General features: G+C 37.0%; 1 protein-coding gene across 1 annotated transcript in view; it reads right to left on the bottom strand.

The window, feature by feature from the left end:
• LOC107653923 (1-phosphatidylinositol 4,5-bisphosphate phosphodiesterase epsilon-1-like) overlaps positions 1 to 22,084 on the bottom strand; it is a 77,821-nt gene extending 55,737 nt beyond the window's left edge. Inside the window, exons 1-2 of the mRNA XM_016440784.1 lie at positions 21,883 to 22,084; positions 14,100 to 15,424 (exon numbers count right to left, since the gene is read on the bottom strand). Of these exons, the coding sequence (XP_016296270.1) occupies positions 14,100 to 15,203 (1,104 nt within the window). The 5' untranslated portion in view covers positions 15,204 to 15,424; positions 21,883 to 22,084. The remainder of the gene's footprint in view (positions 1 to 14,099; positions 15,425 to 21,882) is intronic.
• Between the last annotated feature and the right edge of the window lie 5,447 nt (positions 22,085 to 27,531).

Raw genomic sequence — 27,531 nt, 5'->3', positions numbered from 1 at the left:
CATAAACACATTTCATTACACCAAATACACAAAATAATGTTCTTTTTAGCAACATCATATGACCCCTTTAAGATTTGTTACACCCATCTGATGCAAGCAATGAAAAATGGAATCTACAGTTAACCTCTTAACCTCTGATAAGGAATGCTGGGAATGGACCGTCCATCACTTCACCGCTGTTGCCATACTGAGAAACAAAGCCCATCATGCTAGAGCTGCTTACGTCTGACACCCATAAGACCCCAAAAATGCTTCATTATTGTCAGACACATACAGAGACAGTAAACGGCTCTGAGCAGCACCACTGAGTGACAATAGAGAGGCCAGTTCCCACAATTCAACTGAACCACAGGGGGACCCTAAATCTGTTCAGCAAACTGCACACTTAACAATGATTGCTGATAGTCTCCCTCACATTTAGAGCTCAGCGTGAACCTATTCAAATCTCAAGACTCAACTAAATGGAGATGACGTCTAAATTGAAAATCTTGCAGATTTGTTAACGGATTTTTACATTTCAATAGTGAACCTTCAACAATCCATGTCGCTTTCCTATTCAGCCTACGGTTAATAATAAACTCTGACTGACAGAAATAAGCAGACATTAGAAGTTACATTCTCCAACTAAATATGCATATCAAGCAGAAATGTCTAAAAAACCGTTAGGTTACTCACTGAACTCCTTGCAAATCCACCTCAGAACCTTCGATTGATCCCTGGGCCCCTAAAAACTAAGTCCACCGCAGCTTTTCTTGTGTAAGAGTCACATGCGAGATTTAGCGTGGATGTGGCCACTGGGCTGCTGTAAGCCTGGAGGCAGGTTCAGGCCGTTAAGGAGCATTCAATGACCCTGATGTCTTAGGAGGATTTGATGCTGTTCTGGCACACAGCAGAGAGAGGTGGGGCTCGAGCGCTTCATAATCTCCTGTTGAATTTCACATTGGGACGTCTCAACAAACCCCAGGATGCCCTCTCCGATCACTTATCTCAGTTCCCTGGCTTGTGCATTTGTGTGTTTGGCTGTGCGCTTGCAGCACGTGTACGCAAAGACTGTGCATGAGGCAAACACTAGAAGAGAGAGCCAGAGATCAGACACTATTTGTACTGTATGTTTATACTCCAGCTGAAAAGGCAGTGCAAAAGTCCATTTTAACCCTCGGGTTCTGCTGAGACTGACTTTCAAGGGATAGTTAACCCTAATATGACAATTCTGCTTTCAATTACAAAACCTTTTCCGATGACTTTCTAAATGTGTTTGCCTTGTAACATACTCTGCATTTTGTACTCCCTATATTCTTGCGCATTTCTGAACATTAGGCAAATGAAATGCCTTTTTTATCATTGATTATTTTTATTAGTTTTACAATTTTTGCCAACTATTATATATCTAATCCACAATCTAAGCAGCTGACCAGGTTTACATTTCAATGCAAATTGCATCCTGCATATAACTGTGAATATGACCAAAAAAGTCTTTAATTATTTAATATATTTTAAAGAACACTGGGAACCCAACAAAATTGGAGCTCAATCACTTGACAATGGTGAGTAAATGATGACAGAACTTTCATTTCTGGGCAAACTATCCCTTTGAGATTAATAATAAAAGTAATTTTGAAATTAACCTCTAATTTTCTCATTAAGTTCTATTAGCATGATCCTCTGACCTATTTAAAACCTTTTAGATATCATTACAGTTTTATGCCTCTGGTTGTCCACAAATTAGTCACGCACATGCACATGGACTGATATACAATGCATAAATCAAATTAAATAACTTTTAGGAGTGGATGGATACAGCCGGGATTGCAGAGACACCAAGTAGATGTGTGATTAATGTTATCAACTTGACATTTTGCTATAAGCCATTCTCGTAAGATTAGGAAAAGTCATGCCGCATCATCCTGATGCTTCAAACGTTAAGTATGCTTTTTGAGATATTAAAGGGGCCTCTGGGTAAAAACAGAAGGGTTAAGAGCAGCGAACATCTGAATTTCCTCCAGCACTATAAAGCTACAAGCACACAGTGACCGAGTGAAGCTGGAACTTATTAGGGAGAAATGAGGTTCTCTGCGGGATGCTGTTATCTCATCCTGTTTCTCATGATGTCACACTGAAACTTTCACTCCAAACCCTGTTCTGCAGCCTCACGACAGAAAGATCATGTTACTAACTTGAATTATAACAAAGCACAAGCAGAAGTACAATGCCTAAATACTAAACTCCAAACTAGACACTTAAAACAAAAGCACTCGTGTGATCATCCAAAATCCAAGGTATATTCAATATATATAATACTTACAAAAATTTGGAAATATTGCCGTTTTGAAATGTTTTTAATGAAGTCTCTTATGCTCACCAGTGCTGCATTTACGTGCTCAGCAAAAACACTAATATTGCGAAATAGTATTACAATTGCTTTTTTATTGCAATATATTATAAAATGTAATTTATATGTGATGCAAAGCATAATTACTCCAGTTTTCAGTGTCACATGATCCTTCAGAAATCATTCTAATAAGCTGATTTGCTGCTCACGAAACATTTCTTATTATTATGTCAAAGAGTTGTTCTACCTAATATTTATGCAAAAACCATGATATACTTCCATTCAAATGTTTGGGGTATGCGTGTGATTGTTTTTAATAGAAATTACTGGTATTATACTGCAAATATGCATTAAATTGATCAGAGTAAAAACTTATAATGATGTTACAAAAGTTTCCATTTCAAATAAATTCTTTCAAAGAATCCTGAAAAACCACAATAGTACAATAGCAGCACATGATAATAATAACATTGATAATAAGAGCCATTATTAAGCATCAATAATAATTGAGCAACAAATCAGCATATTAGAATGATTTCTGAAGGATCACGTGACACTGAAAACTGGAGTAATTATGCTTTGCATCACATATAAAATTACATTTTATAATATATTCAAATAGAAAACAGTTATTTTAAATTGTAATAATGCATAATAATGTACTGCATATTTGAGCAAATAAATGCAGCATTGGTAAAGCATAAGAGACTTCATCAAAAACATTTAAAAACCATTGTTTCCAAACTTTTGAAAAGTACAGTATATTTAAGGGAAAAAAAACCTCGAACAACTTACTGTTTCCAAAAATTCCCATTCGGGCCAGGTGATGCATCGTCAACCACGTTCCCTAATAATGAGTAGTGTCTTTTCATTCTTCCTCATAGAATACAGATGCCAAAGGAAGAGAGAAAGAGAGAGAGAGAGAGAGAGAGAGAGAGAGAGAGAGAGAGAGAGAGAGAGAGGGGGACATAGAGCGAGCTAGCAGTTTAAGTAAGACCGAGGGGACCATGTCTTGGTTCGTGTTCGATTCCCCTTATTTGGATATGAGGCAAATGGGCCGTGGTAATGGAGGTAATGAAACAAATACAATCTTACACAGGAGAAACGTCTTCAAGCAGACTATCCCGATGACAAACGACAACTGCACTGACTTCATATTTACATTCCTGTTTATTTGCTTGGCAGGCAACTCTTGCTGAAGTGATTTCTAATCCTGCTTTCATTCTTAAGGCATTTGTAGCATATAATCAGATCGTGCCTGTAAACGCATGAATGCAGATGCCAAACGAGAACACGTGAAACATAATGCACTTACACTTCGAGTAAGAGCAATCAAAAGCAGCCAAGTGTCACGGGCCAACACGAAATGATCAAATATATTCAAAAGCCATGCAAATTAGCAGCTGCCCACATAAATTCACTAGTGCTCTTACAACCAAGGATGTGAGACTGGACCGAAAAAGAAAGTAAAAAGGAATGAAAGGCAAGCAGTGTTTCAAGCTGTAATGACTCCAAGTGTTAGACAAAAATATAGGTTGAAATAAAATTGATTTGTTTATGAAAATTACAGTTATATAATACATTATTTGCAGTGCGTTCTGATTGCTTTTCAGTTGGTCAAGCTAATCTAAATGCTGTAAACAAGTCATTCTCTATTATTTGCTTTGTCACAAATGCTTTTATTAGCAGCATTAAACCAATTAGAGTTTGAGCAATGACAGAAATGGACAAAAATTATTTAACTTTTTATCATTTTATTACACTATATATCATATTATAATTTATTTTTTTTTACAATTATTTCATTATATTTTAAATTCAACCTGGATATATTTATATTAATATTTAACTTTTAAACAATATTTACCTTTTCAAATAAACAATGGGCGCACTAGTCACATGACAACATTATCTTATCTTTTATGTACCTGCACATTTTCTGCCGCTCAACCCTTCATTCGACAGACTACAACTCTTGTTTGTGTAATTATCTAATTAGGCTGTGCCACGGCAGAACCTGTGCGTTTCATTGCGGCGTGATCCCTGTCATTAACGAACGCTGCCTGCCGTTGCCATATCAACCTTATAAGCAGAGACCTCAAGTGAATCTCCCTGCAAGACAGCGGGGGTTACAAACACAATGTGAGCAAAAAATAAAGGGAGATACTGTAACCTTACATTTTAGCTGAATCCATGCCATTAATGCAGATGCTCCTGTTGAATTTTAAAGAAAGAATCGGCCTACATGACCTCTAAAATTATGTTCTTAATGACCGTCTGATTAGGTAACATGGCAAAAGGACGTCAAGTAGCACTCTGAACTCCTTCAGGGGGACAAGGATTAAATGAATGGCAAACTAGCAATCATGATTTCCTGAGCGTTTGGTGAGTAAGTGACAAGAGTTCATTTCACAAGCGGTAGCTGTCTCACAATACATGAACAAAGCAGAAAGACCTAGAATATTCTCTCTAGGTTCAGAGCACTGCCAGTTAATGGAGTTGTAGAACACTGCCTCCAAGTGGCACAGCTCATGGAGATCATTGATCTGTTACCTATAGTTTAGATCCAGCAGATCCAGACACAGTGGACTGAATTAATGTGATGATTCTAGTGATTCATTATTTCCAATGCAACAAAAAATTAAGTTATTTAATGGCTACGTTGGAGCAGCTATTGAAGGAGTGTTCAGCATACATGTGAACTTCTTCAGTACTGTACAGAAAACATCCCAGAATTCACCTGAAATCAAGTTATCATATTAGCACTTTCACTTCCATCTTCCTAAAGTCAGTGGGGTGTTTGAATGGGTTTTTGGTTAACAAGGTCTGTGTTTAAGCTATTTAAAAATAATGAAGCATTATTTCAATTATTTTTAAAAGTCATCACACATGCGAACTCATCTACTCACTAGTTGCTTTCACAGCTTCATTGTTCATAATTATACTCTTGCAAACTTAAACTTGGTTATAGGACAGAAAGAGAGTTGTCAGAAACTTAATGGTGAGGATATTGAAGTCATGCGACTGTGGTTTGGTTCGTTTAAACTTTAAAGCCAATGTTTAGCCTTTTACTTCTGTCAACAGCATTTAGGCTTCAATGTTCATAAATGTCGTGTTCATTTGTGAAGGTCATCATGATGAACAAAACTTGTAAGAATCATAAACTTTTGTTGGTCACAGAGCTTATGTTTTGCAATAATCAAAAACAAAAAAAACCTATTGGGTTTTTGACGAGGGAACCAGGGTGATGAAACCCTCCGGATTGGCCTACAAAAATACACCATCACTACAGCACTCTATTACTGAAAAATGTAGAAATAATAAAGAATGAGGACATGTTTCCAGACTGTTTACTTGTAGTAAATGAATGGTATGGAGAACATGCAACGTACAGACATTCATTAGCGGAAATGTGCATCACAATTGCGTGTTGACATTGGATGAGGTGTGTGACTGTTCTGTGTCAATTGTACATGACAGCAATGCTGAGAAACAACACTGGTGTGACTTTCTACCGGATACATCAGAGTACAAAGATTAGATGTTGCAACATTTTTTTTTTCCCCAAATACTACACATAAATGAGTTTTTTTAGGAATCATGTTATCACAGGTCCACACTAGGGGGCAGAAATCAGCAACCACATCATAAAGGTTCAGTCAGATGAATGCTAAGATCAGAGGTTGACAGTAATAAAAGTTATGAACACAGAACAATACAGTATTTATAGAAAAATAAAAAAACACTACCTGGGCCTAAATAAGTACTCAGATTTAAGCCAAAAAAATTATTATAAAAAAAGAATATAACGAAAAATACCAAAAAATAATATTTTGTATATAGGATTTTTTTTTCATGACAATTAAACAAATTTTCACCAAGAAATTACCACTCAACATTTTATCTTGGCGTTTATATTCTCAATACTGTAAAACAATAATTTTACTACATTACACTGGATACATTACAATAACATATTACATTTTATATAAAATTCTATATATTTTTAATATATCATTTACATTGAATTAATTAAAATATATAATATAAATGATTACTTATATGTACAATTATATTTAAATAATATATAATTATGTATACAGTACATTATACTTTTTTCACCGTACAGATCTGACGATGATGATAACTTGTTTTTTTTATGATGTAAACATTCCAATTCTTAATGGAAAATATAATTTTATGCAATATTTTACTGCTGTGGAAATATACTACATACAATATATACCAAGTCAGTTTACAAAGACAGAATGAGATGAAATACTGGCTCACAAACAGTAAGGTTTGGTGAAAGAGAATGTACTCTCCCTGCAGTGGAAAGCATGCGCCTTTGGCCTTTCTGGGTGTTTGTTTTTCATGACACACACACAGTTCACCGCTGGGATTGCTTACCCTCCTGAGAACATGACAACAAACATGTTCAACTTGATTTCCATCTATTTTCCCAGCCTGCTGGAGGATAGGGCTGTCAAAATGGCTGAAAAACTAAACTCGAATTTTGTACTTAAATATTACCAAACTTCGAATTATATTCTAACTTAAAATGCATAATTTCTGTTAGGGTGAAAAAACGCTTTTGGCTTCTCTCCTGAGGTCACAAGAGGGCGCATCGAGCAAAATATTACTAATGCACATTTATTCAAAGCATAAGATACAAAGACTATCTGTGAAAATGTTTATAACCCAATTATAATTAATTAAGTTGCTTAAACAACTATAAACAAAACAGCATCATGTATGTATTCATAGTTTAATACAAAGGGCCAATCGCACGGAGTACATTTTTCATTTAAAAACATGAGTTGCAGTGGGATGGGGAAAAATCCCCCGCCATAAAGTCTCCAGATATGTTTTTTCAAAGTTAAACTTGCATTAATTTTACATGGCTTTCTAAACATGCAGTTCTTTTGTGCGAGACGCGAGTGCAACGGTGATAGGTGTCCCTCTAGAAAATGCGCGAAACATGCGTTCTGTGTGAACGGCTTGGTTTCAGTTTTGATGTAAACTAGATCCGCATTGATGTTCTCTTTTCCCCCAATATTTGTAATTAACAATGCAGCAGCGCCGCATCTAGTGGCTTCAACTGGATAGGCTAACAAAAACATTATAATGCAATGACACTTACATCGTCATCGCATCTCGTGTGCCACTGATAAGGCTGCCTCCTTAACGCACACCTAAAATTGTAGATGTAGATTTTTCTTTTAAATTAGATGAATTTTTGAAATTCGAAAAATAATTTGACAGCCCCACTGGAGGAATTCATGAATCCAAGACATCCACTATTACACACAATATATTGGTTCTGCTATAATCTATTATGTATCATTTGACAGTGTTTGACACATTCATCTGACCTTTGAGAAAAGAAAAAAAAACATGGAAAAACGGATCAGACAGCACGTAGCACGACAAAAGCTAGAAAAGACACACTATTGTCTTTCAGTGGAGCAACAGTCTGTATCAGCAGCCTAAAATCAGAGCTGTTGGTCCAGCTGGGACTGAAAGCAGCCTGCCATGCACATTCCTGGCAGACAACAGCAAACCACACCTTCCCAGAGTAACACCCTCAACTGCCGGCAAACCTCTGAGGACAATACAAACAACAGGTTAAGACAAAACACTCAGGAGGACAGGATGGGATAACCACCATCAATCAAGATTAGAGCATTTCAGTCTGAACACCATCAATAGGAAAACTTGTTTACTTGCAGTTTAGAGTGAATTAGCTGTGCCGTAAGATGAGTCACTCATTTGCCTTCAGATATTTCAATGAAATCCAAGTTACTCGATTTAATAATTAGAACATTATCTCAATGTTTTTGCTGGTATAAGGATGTCACTGAATATGTTGCCTTGCATTTGACCTAAGAGTTAGGTATATATATCAAGCTTGTTTGCTTTCCCTTGCATTTGTGTATGTATATGACCATATTTAAGAAGTATTTTCAAATACTTCACGACACGGCGACGGCGGCAACAACAATACTACAGCGAGAATAAAAGTTACGCCTTCTTTCTTTGCGTGAACATTTGGGCGGCGTTATGCAAATCTTCCCACATCGTGACGTAGACGTGGGGGCGTGTTAGAACGAGCCGTTTTAGGAGGGCGTAGTTGACTCTTAACTTTTATAAAGAATATATCTTTGGATTTGAGACTTTAATCTTTGCAACTTTACAGATCTTCTTTATGCAGCAAGAGCTTATAACACTTCAAAGAGAAAGGACAAATTTAAAATCGCATCATATGACCCCTTTAATATAGAGATTAAGAAAGAAATTAATGAAGCTGCCACTATCCACTAACAAAACTTATGTTGTCAACAACTAAAAATGGAAATGATTCATTGAGGCAACAGAAACAAAATTGAAAATGATTTTAAGTTATGTTGACTTCTGCAGCTTTTCAGCTACACATTTGTACAGACAGTATAATTCAGACCATGGCCAGGTGTGTTTTGTACCCAGAATCCCTTCCACTTCTACAAGAGCTAATCAAACATTGAGTTTGAGCAAAGCCCACCAACAAGATATTTCTGAGAGCTCTTCTCATAAGCACCTGCTTCCCTGTTGACTGTTCTGTCCATTTCTGTTTCAACAGACTAGAGCTATTTAGCAAAGTCATTTGATTTAGGAACTTTAGTCTATCAAATACAAAACCGCTTTGAACTCCTGGTTGCTTCACTGACACAGTTCAAGGTTCAAAGTAGTGATACATCATACATCTGCCTAACAAATTATCCATAATAAGGCTGATTATCCGCATTGGCTGATAACGGTTCTACAACTGAGCGATTGAGGTTCCTAAGAATTTTGAGTAAATATTGACCTGTATTAAATAGTGCAGTTGATATGAACTTGCAGCTTTGATATGGTCGCTGTGTGTGAAGTCCATGAGACCGTATAGTGTCAAATTTGTCAATTTAGGTTTCAGAAGAGTGTTCACGAACACCCGCTTTGCAGCCCTTGATTTTATGAGAATGAAGTGTAGAAGAAACTCCTCTAAATGGCTCATTGTGTGTCCTGAGTTCTCAGAAACACAAGGCACTTTGTGTGCGGTATCATGGCCACCGTGCCCCTCCCCCTAGCCTCGTCCTGTGTTTTGTTTGGCGTGTAGATGGCCGCTCTGCTCACTGACATCAGTGTGCTAGTGAGAGTTAGACAGGTCTTATCACTACCTGCCAGTCTCTCCAAGGTCTGAGTCAGGATATGATGTGGTTTGGGCTGTGAATTGCGAGACTCTCTAGGTGGTTTCTGTCTATGAGAGAAATAACTATGAGGCTGGTTTGCTTTGCCAAGAATGAGAGGAATGAGTCGAGGTGTATCATTTTGTCACTTGTTTGTTAACCATATCATCGTGGGTTTTTTTATATCTGGGGGGAAAAAGTAGCAACACTTACTACATGATGACAGCTCCATTGTTTTGATTCATAGAGGCCTTTTACCAGCAATAAGCTATTTTTTTCCAATGGCATATCCGTCCAACATGACCGAATGCTGTTTTTTTTTTCTTTTATGACACTGTAATGCAAATGCAGCTTTACAGCTAAGCAAGCAGAGCGAGGCAATAAGTAAATGTGCTCTCATAAATTGTAATTTCACAGCCTTGTGTAACATAAGCACTGGGAAGTCTGATTTTAGTGTCCTTGTAGACAAACGAACTGGTTAAAGATTATCAAGAGAAGATCATTCAGATTAGAAACTTACAATTTTCTGTAAAGCTGCTTCGCAACGATTTGTATTGTGAAAAGCGCTATACTTTAATTGAATTGCATAATTATAATAATAATAAATAAAAGATCTCTGGCCCTGCTGTTCATTCCATCAGGTGCTAATCAGCCAATCACAAGGCAGTGTTTATCTTCCTGTGGCGGGGCAGGCAACCCCGATGTGGCGCATTTCCTTTAATACCACAGAGGGCTGTAGTAAATTCCATTTTCAACATATTCTCTCGTTTCACACCAACCCAAACATCATTTTTAATGAATAGTTCATGCAAAGTGAAAATCTGTTTTTATTTTCTGGTCATTCTAAACCCGTACGACTTTCTTTCTTTTGTAGGGGCCATTTAAACATTCATATGAAAAACAAGCACAAGCCATGTATAATCTCATGGCTGTCGTATAAACCACAAACAACACTGTGGTTACTGTCCCCTACTTGCAATCTCATAAGCTTGTCTGACTCCTCTGTGGTGTCCATCGAGAGAAGGGGTCAAGGCCAGGGGAGGTCAGAGTTTCAACTCTGCACTTCCTCCCTACTGCTGCTATAATCACAAACGGAGACGATTAGCAGATGCCTCTTGGATGCCATGTAAAGGCCTGCCTTAAAAACACACTCCTGAGTGGGAAGCTCTTTGCTCAAGTGTCAACATTTGAGGCCGTGCGCAAACACCAGTAAAAGCTTAAGAACACATTAAAAGAACAAGCTCAGCTTAATTAGAAGGAGCAGTCTGTCATTTCTTTTAAAGTCCAGATGGACAGGCAAATATCACATGGGAAACTTTCTGAATTACATGCTCGCCGCTTGACCCCAGCAGTCTCACATCTGAAGATGAAGAGTTGCAGGTTTTTTAAAACTTTGAGTCCTGGCTTTGTAAGTGGTCATAATTACATGTTCATTGTGGCGGTACAATTTGTTTGTATGTATTTTGTGTACTGTTCATAAAGAAGCGCTATAAAGCTTTCCAATGAAATACTGCTCCTTTAACCCATTTATGAGGTGACAGGCTTGCGCAACAAAAGTATATTTCCCGTCATTCTCTGTGGCAGCCAGAGAATGGGAAAATCTGCAGATAAAGCAATTACAAACCTAACATCAAGAAATTTAAAAAAAAAACTGAAAGAAATATGCAATTGCGCAAACAAGCCCTCATTTCATCCCTCAAAATTACTATAGTGTGTATATATCTATATATAGCTGACATGTAAAAAATGACTTACACCAGAATACAAAACACAAAGTTCCAAAGTACTTCAAATGCCAATTCATATTCAAATCTGGACAATAAAATAACATCACTAACACTAAAGACAGTGTTATTAAAAGAGTGGCCTAATAAAGCAATCCATAAATTATGGCGTAATGAAACCACAGGACGTGCTTCATGTCACCACCAGCATAAGTCCTCAGGGATGTGTATGCGCTTTCCATATTAGACTTCAGTTCTCTAGAGAATCCTGATGCAATATTATTGAACCACCAAAAGAGAATCAGGCTGGCTTTCTCTATCCACTTTTCCTCTTTTTAACCCTTCCTTTTTTCTAATATCAGACAATGCTGGGCCACTCTCCACCGTGGTTCAGTCTAAAACCACATTGCCGTTGAGACTGATATTGTGGGTCCAAAGCAATACACCGATAACAGATCAGTGGAACACAAAACGGTTTGGTTTCTGGAGTAGCAATGACTACAGCACACGTGGGTCCAAAGCAATACACCGATAACAGATCAGTGGAACACAAAATGGTTTGGTTTCTGGAGTAGCAATGACTACAGCACACGTATTTCTACATGCTTAGACTCAGTGAACTCATTTTGCACCTATAAGAAATGAATAAAAAGGTGAAGGAGGCAGGGGTTTAGTGCCTCAAAGGGGCAATAAAGTCTTAATGTCTTAAGCTAGTGTATAGCGAGAACCGCTGCACGCTCTGAAACAGAGGGTTCCACTGTCCCAGCCAGCGGGAGAAACCAGACAGCACTGGAACGGCCCTTAACACAACAAGCAGTGCTTTTTACAAGTCTACTAGTAAAACGTCTGCCTAAGCGCAGGCATAATATGCTGCATAATAGATCTGAAGTTCTGCTTAAACAGACAGCAGTCGCCCACTAAATCATCTGTCAGAAAAACCTCAAGCTGAAATGTTTCTGTATCTTGCACCAACTTGAGCTTTGTGAGCTCCAGGATAAGGAATTTCCTTGGAAAGAAAGATCTCCTCCTATTTTGCCCGTAATTCATCAAATTACGGGCAAAATTAAGTGCTGGCCGGTGTCCATTTGTTAAATAGACTGGAACCATTTCAATTACCACGAAAAATGACAGAATTGCCATGAAAAAATGCTTCACTGCGGTTTACTCTTGCAATTTGGTATTGCAGCACTGCTAATATCATTACCCTGTACAATAAATTGGTTGTGCTATTTCTCATTTGTAATTTACTGTGGATAAAAGCATCCGCTAAATGAGTAAAAAATAAATGACACATTGTATTAAATATTTCATGGTCTAGTTGAATTCACTGAAAATAAAAATTGGAAAAGAAGTCTGAAATGTACAACAGCAAACAAGTTATATAATATAGAAACCAAGGAATATGAACAAAAGGCTGACAGATAATAAAGACGTCTGGGATGTTCCACATCATGTCAAAAATCAACAGTAATTTCCTGTTTTCCATTAGCAGAAACTAGGTTAGGCTTAGTTAACAAATGGCAAGTTTCAATAAAATGTAGTAATGGAATAAACTAATTTCAAAATAATGTAAGTTTTACATTTAAACCCATGAACATGCAGATCCTGTTGTAGCCTTTAAAACCTCTGTTCCATGATTATCCCACACTGATAACAATTATTCTGCGGTGAAGTAAATACTATGGAAAAACAAATGTAATTTCTACATTAAATAATTTAGTTCAGGGGGAAAAAAAAAAAAAAAAGAGTACATTCTATATCATTACTCAATTCAAGCTTGTAGAAATTAAAGTTTGAAGGTTTAGTAACTTGCTGTTTTGCGACATCTGGGGTTCAATATATTCTGTAGACATATCTTAGAAAGTGTAACTAGCTGTCTACTACCTAGTTTACTTAGATGTTTCTAAGTGAAAAAAATGCTTTAATAGCATGGCTTTTTCAGTGCGACACTGTTATAGAGTAAAGTTTAGTACAAAAAAGATTTAGTAAAATGAACTTGAGTATTGCAGAGTAAACTTCAAATTATTAAGTAGAAATTGCTCAAACTATCACTGGCCAAGTTAAATTTACTTATTCTCTTTGTTAATTTTACATTAAACTTAGTTAAGTAGATCTGACTTAATTTCATTCTTAAATTTAAGTTTGTTTCTTTCAGTACATGTCTCATATCAGAAATGATAGATGTAGGTAATTTATAAAACAATGGCAGGATTTGAAATGCATTTTTTTAAGGATTTGTTTGAAGGGCAGCTGTAATGCTTTATGTGGTATTGCAGCAAAAACCACCTAGAACACTTCAATAGCACATAATTAGAGTGTTCTGGGTAGTGTCTAGGGCATTGAGTGTTCATGTTGTTTGCTAGATGGCTGCATAGATATGCACCTAGCAAACAACCCAAACACTTTACAAGTGTCCCTTCTTGAGTCTAGGGTACTTTTTTATTCGGTTAAGTCAGCCAGGAAAAAACACAAGCCTCATCACTTGGTAATAGCAATATCATAACTCTCCTCAACAAGCCACATGATTTGAGGTATTATTCATGCCTGTAGCACAAATGGTTTAATAGTTAGGGGTTTTGAACATGCAGAAAGATTGCAGAACTATACATACAGTATGAGCAATTGCAATAGCAAGAACCACTAATTATGCACCCAAGAATCAAGCTAAGAATGCAGGGTTAATTCTTATTTCAAAACATGAGATACAACACAAACATTCAGTGCAGGAACTGTGGCACCAACTGTGAGAGAAGCACATTCATAGAGCTTTAACGTAACACCTGAATAACCAGCAGTTCATAAAGGAAGCATTCATACCGTGAGAAGAGAAATTGACCTTACCTCGGCAAACCTGACCCCTGGGTATGTGAGAAGGGCCCTGGAAACCTGCAGCTGGATGGCCTGAAGAGCTCTGCTGTATCCTCTCGCCTCATCACCAAGGTGGCATGTTTTCCCACAAACAGACTCCCAGACCCTGTCAGAGATGCAGCCGGTGGGTAGAGTCCTCACTATAGCTCTGGTGCCGGTGCACACTGTCTTTTTGATCTTCTGGTTGTTCTTGAGGTACCTCCTGACCAGGACAGTAGAGCGCTCTTTCTTGTTATGCACAAACTCGCTATCGGACACAGAGCCCTCGCTGTCACTACAGTCAGGTACAGACAACCTGAATGGCGTGGACCTCTTAAGGCATCTGCCCTGAGAGCACATGGGTTTGCTTTTCCTGTTGAGCCTTTCCAAACTAGAGAAGCCATTTTTATGGCACACGGCACATACAAAGTCCGTTCTGTCACGCATTTTGTTATTCACGGCAGTGCCGCAGCCATTGGTGCATTGAGGCCCTTGTGGTGAGGATACAGGCACACTGTTTCGCCTCAAATCCAGCCCGCAGAACGGCAGGCTCTCCATGTTTTGGCCGATTACGAGTTCCATCTGGCACAGTTCGTCATCCGAGCCACTCAATGTTGGCCGCTCTCCAGCAAGGCAAGTAACATCAGAAGAAAACCCTTCTGCTTTCATCTGCTGGGGCACCGTTCCCCAGCTTCTAGGAGGAAAGCTATTCTCCGGGCAGCCTTCTTCGCTTTCCACTGGATCGCAAAACCCACACATCTGGCACACGTACAACCCTTCCTCCCCGTGCCTTGCAGCCCCACAGCTGCAGCTTTTGGACCTGTAAGTCTCGTCTAAGCAATCCAAACTTCTAGACCTAGTATCCAAAGACTTCCGCATTCTGCACTTTGTGCATGGTGAGTCCCCCTCTGAAGTCTCGAATGAAAACCGAGGGGATTCGTTCTCAGGCAAGCCGTAGTTCACGGATATGAGAGCATCTCCATTATTCGCCGAAGTCTCCTTACCGAGGCTCTTCACTCCCAGCACAGCGGAGGCCCTGTCGGAGGCCATGGAGCTCATGAAGTCAATATGCACCTGTTTCGCCACACGAACCCTCATATCACTAGGCACCTGTTGACAGATCCTCCTTGCTCAACTTACACCGAGGACAAGCTTCTGGCAAACTACTCCTAAGATGATGGCCTTGGGATCAGAGAACGGGTCTGTCTAAAGTGGAAGCTTCAGGATGACTGCCATAGAAAGTGACGGCTGCGTCTTCTCAGTTTTTTCACCCCTCCCAAATTTACCCTCTTCTCCCAAGACCTCAGGGCCTCAGAACTCTAGACGAGAGAGGAAGCAACAAAAAAATAAATAAACAATTTCAATAAACAACATCTCTTGCCACGCAGTATTTTAAGTGACCTGAAAATGTTTTCAGAATGAATGAAGAAATATGACAATGCAAGAGCAAGAACATAAACATACTGTAACTCAACACACTGGTTTTACTTGGCCTGGGCAAGGCTAGAAAATTTCTCAATCCTTATCAGAGCCAAGCTGTTTTGTGTCTTACTAGGTGCTATCTGGGAAAGTTGTTAAAACTGCACTTCACCCACAACCGAATGTTTAAAACACTGAAGAAATATTTCAAGGACAGGATGTACATTTTGACAGCACGAAATGAACATTCACATCCACTCAATAATATCTCCCTCTCAGGAAATCACACAGCTGTCCAAAATCTCACAGCCCCCCCAGTCCTATACAAAACGCACGGGTCTCTGGAATGTAAAGCCTCGCTTAGAGGGGGTCGGACGAATGAGATTAAAGGGGGGCATTCGCTGAATTGATTCAGGGTGAATTCAGCCAGTCAGTCTTCAAACATGGCTCAGTTCCCACACCCACACAGTCAACAATAAATCACTGCGCTAGCACAGTGAGGAGTTCTTCTTTCATAACTCAGCACTTGAGTGATTGTAATCAGACATGGGCTTGGTGAAAGGGAAGAGTGTCAAAGACACTATAACAATGCTAATATTGTGTAGGGACAATGTATTTCTCAGGCTGAATAAAACAATCAACGCTGACTTTCTACAAACACTACATTTTTATATTTTCTTAAAAAAAAGTGGTGGTGGAAAAAAAGTGGTGCAAAACTGAGCAACTATTACATTGGCCACTGCTTAAAATAAGGGATGTGATTGGTGGATCCAAGGGTATTGCTAAGGTGTTTTAAAGGAACACTCCACTATTTTTGAAAATAGGCTCATTTTCCAACTCCCCTAGAGTTAAACAGTTGAGTTTTACCGTTTTCGAATCCATAAAGCCGATCTCCGGGTCTGGCGTAGCACTTTTAGCTGTAGCTTAGCATAGATCATTGAATCTGATTAGACCGTTAGCATCTCGCTCAAAAATGACCAAAGAGTTTCTATATTTTTCCTATTTAAAACTTTATTCTTCTGTAGTTACATCGTGTACTAAGACCGACAGAAAATGAAAAGTTGCGATTTTCTAGACCGATATGGCTAGGAACTATACTCTCATTCCGGCGTAATAATCAAGGAACTTTGCTGCCGTACCATGATCAGCTGAATGGATTCGAAAGCGGTAATACTCAACTGTTTAACTCTAGGGGAGTTGGAAAATGAGCCTATTTTCAAAAATAGTGGAGTGTTCCTTTAAGCGGTTATTAGATCAAATGTTCTGGGTGGTTGCTAGGGTGTTGCTAGAATGTTCTGGCTCTGGCACCTCCTTCGAAACAAGCTTATAGGATTTCTGTTCCTGTTTTATCATCTGCCGGGGAACTCGTACGCTAAATCACTTAGAAAAGTAATAGCACACTCTCCGCAAGAAGATTCATGATTTGTGGTGTCATTCATGTCCATAGATTTATACACCTAAAATTAGGGAACAGTTCACCTAAATAGAAAATTCGGTCATTATTTACTCATGAGACATGCAAGTGGCATTTGCCAATAAACAGTCGTCATCAAACCATTTTTAAATCTGAAAGCAAATGCATTTTCATTAGAGCTGCACGAGTAATTGTTAAAAGATCACAATCTCGATTCAAACAACCACGTGATCTAATTTCTGGCAACGATTCACCTGTGTCTATTAAACCTTTGAAAAAATCATACTGGAACATTCGAATCAGCGTTCGCGCTGCCGGTGACAAAGAGAGCAGACAGTTACCATGTTTAAGTAAGAAACAGCTTCACAAACAGTCTTTTCAACTACACAGTATTATTTCTGTCTTACAGTCATTCATATTTTCACAGAAATACTGGGATAAAAGTTTATAGTTCGGATATAAACATTGATGTCTATGGTATCAAAATAGAGCAAGTCGTCTTTTGAAAGTAACTGGCGCTTCAAATAACGTTTGTGTCGATCGATTGCATCGTGTAAATATTTATATATATATTAAAATGTTTAATAATTCAAATTAAATGGTTAGTTCACCCAAAAATCACTCACCCTTATGTCGTTTCAAACCCGAATCTTCGGAACACAAATTAAGATATTTTTGATGAAATCTGAAAGCTCTCTGACCCTGCATAGACAGCAAGCAAATGAAATTGCGTACTCCCCAAAATGGCGGAAGAGGGTAACTCGGGGAGAAGAACTGTTGAATAAAGTGTGTTTTTTTCTTTTCTTTGAGCACAAAAAAGTATTCTCGTAGCTTCACAAAATTGAAGTTGAGCCACTGATGTCACATGGACTGTTTTACTGATGTTCTTGCTATGTTTCTGGACCTGGGAACATTACAGTTGCGTTGCTGTCTATGGGACGGCCAGAGCTCTCAGATTTCATCAAAAATATCTTAATTTGTGTTCCGAAGATGAACGAAAGTCTTACGGGTTTGGAACGACATAAGGGTGAATAATTAATGACATAATTTTCATTTTGGGGTAAACTTACCTTTAATTTAACACTTTTAAATAGACTGCAGCAATTAATATTTTGTCATACATTATTTTGTTTAGTTCAGAATCGTGGGAGAATCCTGATTCTCAATTTATCCAGAATTGTGCAGCTCTAATTTTCATAGCTTTAGCCGAAATAAATAATATGTGTGAATAATGTTATCCCTTTCTTTTGTTTTCCATTCAGAACTATCGTCTGATTTGGAATGAGTTAAACAATACCTGTGTTTGGGACAGAAGATGAGTACTGCTATTGTATCAGAAGCCACTTAACATGTTTTGTCTTTATCTGCACCCAGAATACATTCTCCAACATTACTAAAGCACCTAACATATGCATTCCTGCCTGCTGTGGAATGAGATCACATAACAGATAAACCAGACACACCCTTGTCTCTATGAATATATGTCATATATTCACATGACTTCATGAGGTAGCCTGACTATGAAGTGATGGAAAAAAATGTTGTTTTTTTTATTTCACATTCTGGCCAGTTGTTAAGCGGCTGATGGGTGTTCGGGTTGCATACTGGTCAAAAAGGGGTTTAATACGTAACGGTGATAGTGATGCTTCTCTTAGCAAACACAACTAATTATAGTTCTTCTAAAAATTGTTAAAGCCTAGAAGTACTGCAAGCCTTTATTTGTATATGTTACATTATGAGGATTGCATCCAATCTGTCATGGTCATTTCCTGTTATCCTTATTGATGTCATGGTCATGTGCCAACGACTGACGTATCTGATTATGTCAGCCTGCCTGCAGTGGGTGTTACATGCATTTGTGCCCTAAATACCTGAACTTGTCAAAGACACCTCTTACTTATCTAAACTATGAACTGTAGCAATAAAGAGGCAGCATATCGTGCCTCCAGAAAGGAGGGTGGGGATGAATGTCTGTTGAGGCATGAGGCCATTGTAATGTTTGGAAATTACGGGAATTCCCACCTCCCCAAATCCACCTCCGCACCCCCTCCTTTCTCCCCTTCTTTTCTGAAGCCAGCACAAACAAATTATCTGTGCTAGCTTGATTCTGTTCCCGTGCAACAGGCAGCTACTGGAGCAAAGCCTCATCCAGACTTGGAACAGTTCATCTCAATAAAACAAAGTTTATGTGCGGGACGGGTAAGCAATGCCATCAACGACAACATACATGCAGGATCAATTCAGATTAAGGTAATCTAAGCTAACAGCCAACATAAATGGAACTAAGTTAATTGTTGTTGATCTCTGACTGACCAATGTTACTGCAGTTAAGGCTGGAACAAAGTCGGCAAGTGTACAAAGGCAAGTTTACAAAGTTGGCAAGTGTATGACACCTAATGTTTTGAAATCGGTTCATATTTTAAAACATTAGGCATCATACATTTGGCGACTTTGTGAATGGTTACGGAGAAAAACTGGGCATTGTACACTATAGACTGAGGATCACACACTACCAGACTTCCAAGTCATTCTGAACACAAACAAACTCACACGGAGCATGTGCCTCGCTAATAGGAAATGCATGACAACATATGTATGTGTTCTAAAATTGGCTCAAAATATCAAACATAGTTGATATCAATGACTAAACGAATTCATAATCTGAAGCTAAAAAAATCTGATCCATCATACAGGATATAATTTTATGTGAAATCGGTCAACTCTGACTTCCAAAAATCTGTAGACTGGCCATGAATTTTGAGATGGTCCTCACTGCAGAACACAAGATCCAGGGGGCGTGGTTAGATCCAGATCCAACTTCCTCCCACCTTACGTATACCTAAACCTACCCGTCTCCACCCTCTGATCCCTAAACCTACCAATCTCCACCCCCTAGATGTGGATCCAACCCTGCCCCCTGGATCTTGTGTTCTGCAGTGAGGGGCTACTGTGAATTTTGGCAACTAGCACTGACTCATCCAGACTGTAAATCGGGGAAATAATTTGGGCTACATGTAGTGTAGGCTATTCTAGCCTTTATCTAGAACCAAAACTTTAAAAACTGTTTTCATAAAATGAAATGAAGCTAAAATAAAAAATAAATAGCCTATTAGATGTACAAATTGAACTTAAAAACTGTCAAATGAAAATTAGAAATGTGGCCCTTGCAGACATATGAAATAAGTACAAGTTAATGCACCACAATGACTAAGAATAACATAAAATAAATAAAATAAAAATAATTTAAATAAATGAAAGCCAAGTAGAAATATTAAAAATGACTAAACTTTAAATTAAAATATAAACATTAAAAAATATATACGCTAATTCAAAATATGAATAAATACTATAATAGTATGTAAATAATGCTAAAATAAAAGTCTTTGACTGCTTTCCTTGAGGCCTCAATGAAAAGATGACACACTAATAAAAATTATATAAGCCCTAAACAAGCAGCGGCAAAACAGACACAAGCTGATACAAGCTAATTACAGACACAGATACAGATTCAAGCTGACAATTTGTAAAAAAAAAAAAAAAAAAAAAATCAAAAAAATCCACAGATCACTGCAGGCATGTCTAAACACTTGGAAAGACACTTGTTGACACTAAATCAACAAGTGTTTGATATAATAAATGTACAGTCCAATTATCTTGATCATTTGTGGGTGTGTAATGTCTTCAGACAGACATTCTTGTTTAGCAACACGAAGCTCACAACACATAAAACAGTCTGTTCTGATTACTCACACCTTGTTTAAATTTATTTTTTATATTATTTTATGTATTTATCTTTTAGGGTGAAATTTGTAAAAAAAAAAAAAAAAAAGAAATCAAAGAAATCCACAGATCACTGCAGGCATGTCTAAACACTTGGAAAGACACTTGTTGACACTAAATCAACAAGTGTTTGATATAATAAATGTACAGTCCAATTATCTTGATCATTTGTGGGTGTGTAATGTCTTCAGACAGACATTCTTGTTTAGCAACACGAAGCTCACAACACATAAAACAGTCTGTTCTGATTACTCACACCCATAGCATTTTATGCCAAAAAAAATTCAAATTCTTAGAATTGTGTCATATACTGAGTATTGTCATAACTGATCAAAGGTCTATGATTACAGGCTTGTTTACAGCCAAGCAAAAGTTCCCTTCTGATCCTCAAAGTCTTTCTCCACCGAGTTCTCATAAAAACAATGTGGCATGTGAAGTGAAGCAGACGAGTTTTCCATCTATTCACATTTTCCAGGCTGGTAAATGAAAATGGATTGTATGAGTTACAGCCTAAAGAGCTCAAATCCCAGGATCACTCGTGCAAGATCAGGTTACAGAGCTGGTCAGCTCAGTCACAGCACTTTACTAGAGCAACATAGGATTTCCATTAGAAGCTGACTTCACCAAACTAGACTTGGGGGAGCCTGTAGAGGCAGAAAAGGGGGGGACAGAAAAATGTCTCACTGTGCTTTTGGGAGAACGTGCCTTTTGCTGAAATATTTCCTCACATACATGCAATTTAAAAAATTGATCATCATCGTGATGTCACACACGATTCAAAAACATCACCAAATGTCTTTAATAGAAACATCCGCTGTCACAGTCAAACCTTTAACACCTGCCTAAACACGGAGAAGATTTTACAAGCAAAACAGGTACAGACTATAGCAATACAATGGTATTCATGATAGTACCATCTATAAACTAAATATTATACCACAGTATATACACGAAATAAAAACAACTGAGGTGAATGAATGCACGCGAGTAGCAAGACACTGTAGCCTATTTCTTTCATTCATTTCCGACTGTTGTAATCCCACAACGCAATTTATCAACTAACACGTCGTTTTGACGCTCAACTGTAGTCAATTCAGATAAACACAAGATTTAACACTACAAACGTAACATAAACACGTGCCAAGGACAGGAGAAACAACTCACCGTTGCAGCAAGTCACACCAGTAAACCGCCTCACGCGAAACTGACTGAAACTTCATCCTGGTTTCAGAAATTGACTGTTAAGTTTGCAGAGTCCCGCAGCAACCGTAAACAAAGTTGCGTTTAAATTGGACTCAGTCATTCATTCTCAGTCAGCAGTAGCAGACTGCAGCGGAGCCAGCACAATATAACTGCTGCAGAGGTGTCACTGCATAGGAATGTCTGAGGAGGACTTTAACTCTCTGTACCGCTCAAGAGACTGACACACTTCATTACTGTCACAGACACATGCTTGCATGTCTTCATAAATACCCAATATTTCACTTTCAGAAGTTACAGAGGGACCTACCATGATAATACTGTTTTTAGATGGTACAACCAAGGTATAAATTTAAATACCTTGGAGTTCCAGCTAAATACTACACGGTACCTGATATGTTAGTCATGCTTCTTATATCATATAAGTCATTATATACTGTCATTTGATTTGTATTATTTGTATTTGTTATTTATTTTAATTTTAGTTAAATTATGTCTGAATTTATTATGTCTGTATAGGTCTTTTATTAAGTTTTTAGTTTGATTTAATTTGAGTTATTTTAATACTTCAACAAACTAAATGGAAATTAAATAATATATATATTGAATTTATAAATGTGTATGTATATATATATATATATATATATGTATATGTGTATGTGTGTGTGGTTGTACATACACATATGAACTTTTTTTTTTTGGCTTAGTGTTATGTTAGAATCATTATTATACTCTTTTACCTTTTGTTCTTTAATATTTTGAATGGTTTTTAGCTTTATTTTTTGTTTTTCAATTAAATGTTAAGTTTTGAAATTCTGTTGTATGCATTTGTCATTTTTATTTAATCTCTTTATTTTTAAAATGTGTATAGGTAGTATTTATAAAGTTTTTAGCTTTTAGTTTTGGATCTGTTTTTAGTTGTTTTAATACTACAATTGATTGCTTCTGTTGTCCTCATTTGGATAAAATGATAAAAGCGTCTGATAAATGACTAAATAAATAAAATAAATAAAAATAGAAATATAACAAATTACACAGCAGTTCCCTCCTCGAATTCCATTGGCCGAGCTGTTTTCCAAGAGTTCTGATTGGTGGGGACTGACTGTCATTGATACTTGCAGGTTACATCTCTCAGCCAGTAGGTGGCGACAAACGACTGTATTTATGAATGAGTCACTGAATCATTTAATCAATTGATCAATGTAATGCCGCAACTATTTTGTTCATAGAAATGCAGTGGTTGATCCTGTTTCGACTTTTGGGACTATTTTCATTGGTGGAGCAAAAATGGACAAAATACTAATTAATAATATGACAGTCGTGTGTATCAGATATCACATAAAATATGAATATTTACTCAGCACATAGATTCATCTTCAAATTTGATTAGCTAAGCAGTCTTCCAAGAGTTCTGATGTGTGATAGGGATTGTGAGTGATCCTTTCTGCAGGTTACAACATTATGCCAGAGACTGTATGAGTGAGTCACTGAATCATTCATTCAATCAATCAATTCATTCAAAACGCTGATTCATTCAGTCACGCTATTATTTTGTTTGGAGACGGACAACTTGTTGATTAACCATTGATCCTCTTTCAGCTTTTGGGACTATTTTCACTGGTGGAGCAAAAACATCCAAATTACTACATGATATGGTAGTGATGTATATTAGATATCACTTAAAATATTAATATTTACACTGTACTTTATTTCATCATCAAATGCGATTGGCCAAGCTGTTTTCCAAGAGATATTATGCCAGTAGGTGGCAACAAGTGATTGTATTTATGAATGAGTCATTGAATCATTCATTCCACTGATCTATGTAAAACAGTTGATCCTGTTTTGACTTCTAGGACTATTTTCATTGGTGGAGCAAAAACAGACAAAATACACCAGCAGGTGGCGACAAGTGATTGTATTTATCAGTGAGTCATTGAATCATTCAATCAATTCATTTAAAACACTGAGTTTTGAAATAACGCCTCCATTGTGTGTATCTATTCCAAATAGAATTATTTTCATTTGTGGAGCAAAAACAGACAAAACGACTGTCTAATTTGTAAATTACTCAATACTAAGCCATATGCGACACAATATCATATTAATACCACATTGTTTGACAATTGAAATAGTATTAAATGGTATTTTTATTTATATATTTATTTACTTTTATAGTACCATGGTATACCGTTCTTTATAAAACGTATAGTTCCGGTCCTTGATTCTGATTGGCTGAGCTGCGTTCGAAGCTGTGTTAAATTACACCTTTGTTTATGTCTGTGTGTTGCTCGGCAACCACTTTGTTGCAACCACAACCGTTTCTGAGGAACTACATTGTTTGGCGGAAGAATAATGTTTTAATTAATATCATTACATTTTATTTGCTTTGTTTTATTTAGTGAAACCTTGCTACATATATGGAATAACCGTTTTATAAAAGCAATAAGCCCCGTGAAGCCGTGGTTTAATCCACTGTAAACCACGGCTTCACTGGGCTTATTGTATTATTAAAGCACGGTAAACTACAATTAGTGAAGTACCATTGCACTCGTGGGAATGCTGCATGGAGAGTATCTGGTTTTGGCTACATCTGAAGGTTATTTCCTTTTGCCGAATTGATAACATTGTTTGATTTCCTGTTGTCCCAAACTAGATTAATTATACCATTGCTTTATTGGATGAATAAGATCACAGAATGAAGCCAGATGTTTTCATGTAGTAAACACATGTTCATGATTTTGTATTGTGCTAGTTTATTCTTTTTTCTTCATGTTTGTTATGCTTTGTTTATGCATGCAGTGGTAATCCACACCTAATACAGTCCAAACAGAGGGGTTTGTATCCAGCTCCTCCCACCATACACTACTCAATCTTTCAAAAAATAACCCAAGGGAAAATAAAATGGGTTATTAGGCAAATGATCATATAGAAATATGCCAATGCATATTTACTTTAACTATGTGTTTGTATTCTTGGCAGAATAGCAATGATTTTTCCGATTCTTAGTCCACAAGGAGGGAACTCTTATGCCATCCAAAAAGAATGCGCAATTCTTCCACTCCCAGTCAATCTGTCACATGTAATCCTACAGCATGTGGAACTGTTGCTTTCCAGTTGCAATTCATTTAGAAAACCACACAAGTAAGCCTTTGTATGTTGCAGTTCACTATGACAGTTTTTTGTGATTCAGTTTTTGGCTTTCATGCAATAATTTCTGATCACTCATGTTTCCACGACTAGCGCTTGATGCACAACTATGCAGACATAATTGTGTGGTTTTAGCTCAGGTTTTTGATAATATTTTAAGATGAGACTATTAAACAAGGCTTCATGCAATTGTATTAAAATAAGACTGTCACAGGTTTGTACAAAAGTGTTTGCTATTCTGGTGGAACTTCATAATCTGTCACTCTGGGGGCTTTTTGTTTGGTCTTTCTATCTAAACACCTGAAAGTGAAGGTTTCCATGAACTGAAGTCTCAACAATTAAAGATGGTGTTGATCTAAACCTGTCATTGGCTCCTCGTGATCTGTATTACACTGCCGCCCTCTACTGGATAGTAACGTCAACTGACGACTAGAAAAATAAATGGATGCTGACAAAACCGTTTTGAAAATGTTCACTAAAGAGTGACTAAGCACTTTTATGTAATCAAATTTAAACAATAAACATGTTTGTTTATCCACGTTCTAATTATTTGTTTATATCTGTTAACATCCGTTATGTTCTTTTGCGCAAATGTTATGATGTATAATCCATTATATAATTTCTCTGACTTGCAGTTTCCATGTGGCAGAATGTGATTTTTTATTTATTTTTTTACTTCATTGATAGTTTGGACTGCTTTTTTAATGAATGCTTGACATGTAACAAACATCAGGGTTGGACAAAATTCAAACCAACTATAAATAATTCGAATAAAGCAAATAATTAGACAAAATATAAACAATATTCTGATACATTCTAATAGATGTTCTCAAATAATTAGAGATTAAGATGAAACTGTTGACAAAAAAATGTTGCCATCATCACATTTAAATCTATTACTTAATATACTGAGCTATAACCACACAAATGTACTTATAATAAACATTAGAAAATGTCAAAATTCCTTCATACTGTTCTTTTTAATACACTGCAAAAATTATTTTTCGAAACTGTAAATAACAAAAAATATTATTGGAGTACATTTTACAAGTAAATACTATTTTCATCTTTTTAAATGTACTTTTATTGCAGTGTGTTTAATTATTTCTGAGTACATTTTTTTATGCATCAATTTTTTCAGTGTACCGATCTACTATGATGATTATGAAAATGAACATGTACAATATATATTATAATGAACAACATGTTGTGGGGCAATATATGCTTTTAAAATAATTGGCAAGAATCTAAACTTTAGATTTTAAAGGTATTGTCTTTGAAATGCATTGCATTTTAATCCTGCTTCATTGCAATGTAAATCAAATTAGTCTTTAGTCCTGTTTGCTACATATTTAAGAATCTTTAAAGGCATTCTCAATTCAGTTCTGAATGGTGCACAACGATAGCAAATATGTAGCATATTTTGACCAAACCCTATAAAATACCTGTTTGTTGTGCATATTTGCTTTTACATTTTTATTCATCTATAGCAGACACTTTTATCCAAAGCTAAGTTTTTCATAGTAGATTTACACTGGCATTCTTATCCAAAGTCAATTTTTAGTGAGGAAAAATGCAATAAAAGTCCGAATGAATAATACATTTTAAGCAAGGTTATCTATTTAGTTATAAAAAGCAAACTGATTCCCGTATCTTCTGTAAACGGTTGTATATTTAAAAAAAAAAGGAGTTGGGTACAACCGATTTTTCTAAAAATGTTTGTTTGAGGAGATTAAAGGGTGTAACTGAAATAGCCAAAGCCTTAATTAGAGGGTTTTCCATGTGTGTTTATTGAATCTGTGTTGATCAATCATTAAAGCCTGCTGCTGTTATCTGTTGACTATGTAAATGTACTGCATTGGAACAGGCTGTTCATGTGTAGTGTTACTTACCAAACAGTCTGGGGCCATTTGTTTGAGGATAGGGGGCAAAACAGTTTGTTCCTGTTAGAAGGCAGAAGGCAAACAAGCCCTGGATGATGGACAGAAAACCACTCAAATTAAATCTTAAAGGAATAGTTCACCCAAAAATGAAAATTTGCTCAACATTTACTCCCTCAGGCCATTCAAGAAGTAAACTTGCACATTTCTTTCTTTATCAGAACAGATTTGGAGACATTTATCATTTAATCCCTTGCTCACCAATGAAACCTCTGCAGTGAATGGGTGCCATCAGAATGAGAGTCCAAACAGCTGATAAAATTACAGTCGATTCAAGTTACAATGCCTTAATGATGGATTTGTTTCTTATAAACACAGCTTTTTACTTCACAAGACATTGATTGACTGGAGTCGTGTAGATTATTGTAACGGCACCCATTCACTGCAGAGGATCCATGATTGGTGAGCTAGTGATGTAATGCTTAATTTCTCCAAATTGATTGTTATGAAAAACTCATCTACATCTTGGATGGCCCGAGTAAATCTTAAGCAAATTTTCATTTTTAGGAAATATTCCTTTAAA

This window comes from Sinocyclocheilus anshuiensis, unplaced genomic scaffold (assembly GCF_001515605.1).
Source record: "Sinocyclocheilus anshuiensis isolate Anshui unplaced genomic scaffold, SAMN03320099.WGS_v1.1 scaffold454, whole genome shotgun sequence".
NCBI classification, from domain to species: Eukaryota; Metazoa; Chordata; class Actinopteri; order Cypriniformes; family Cyprinidae; genus Sinocyclocheilus; species Sinocyclocheilus anshuiensis.
This window is presented reverse-complemented; position numbering and strand designations above follow the sequence as displayed.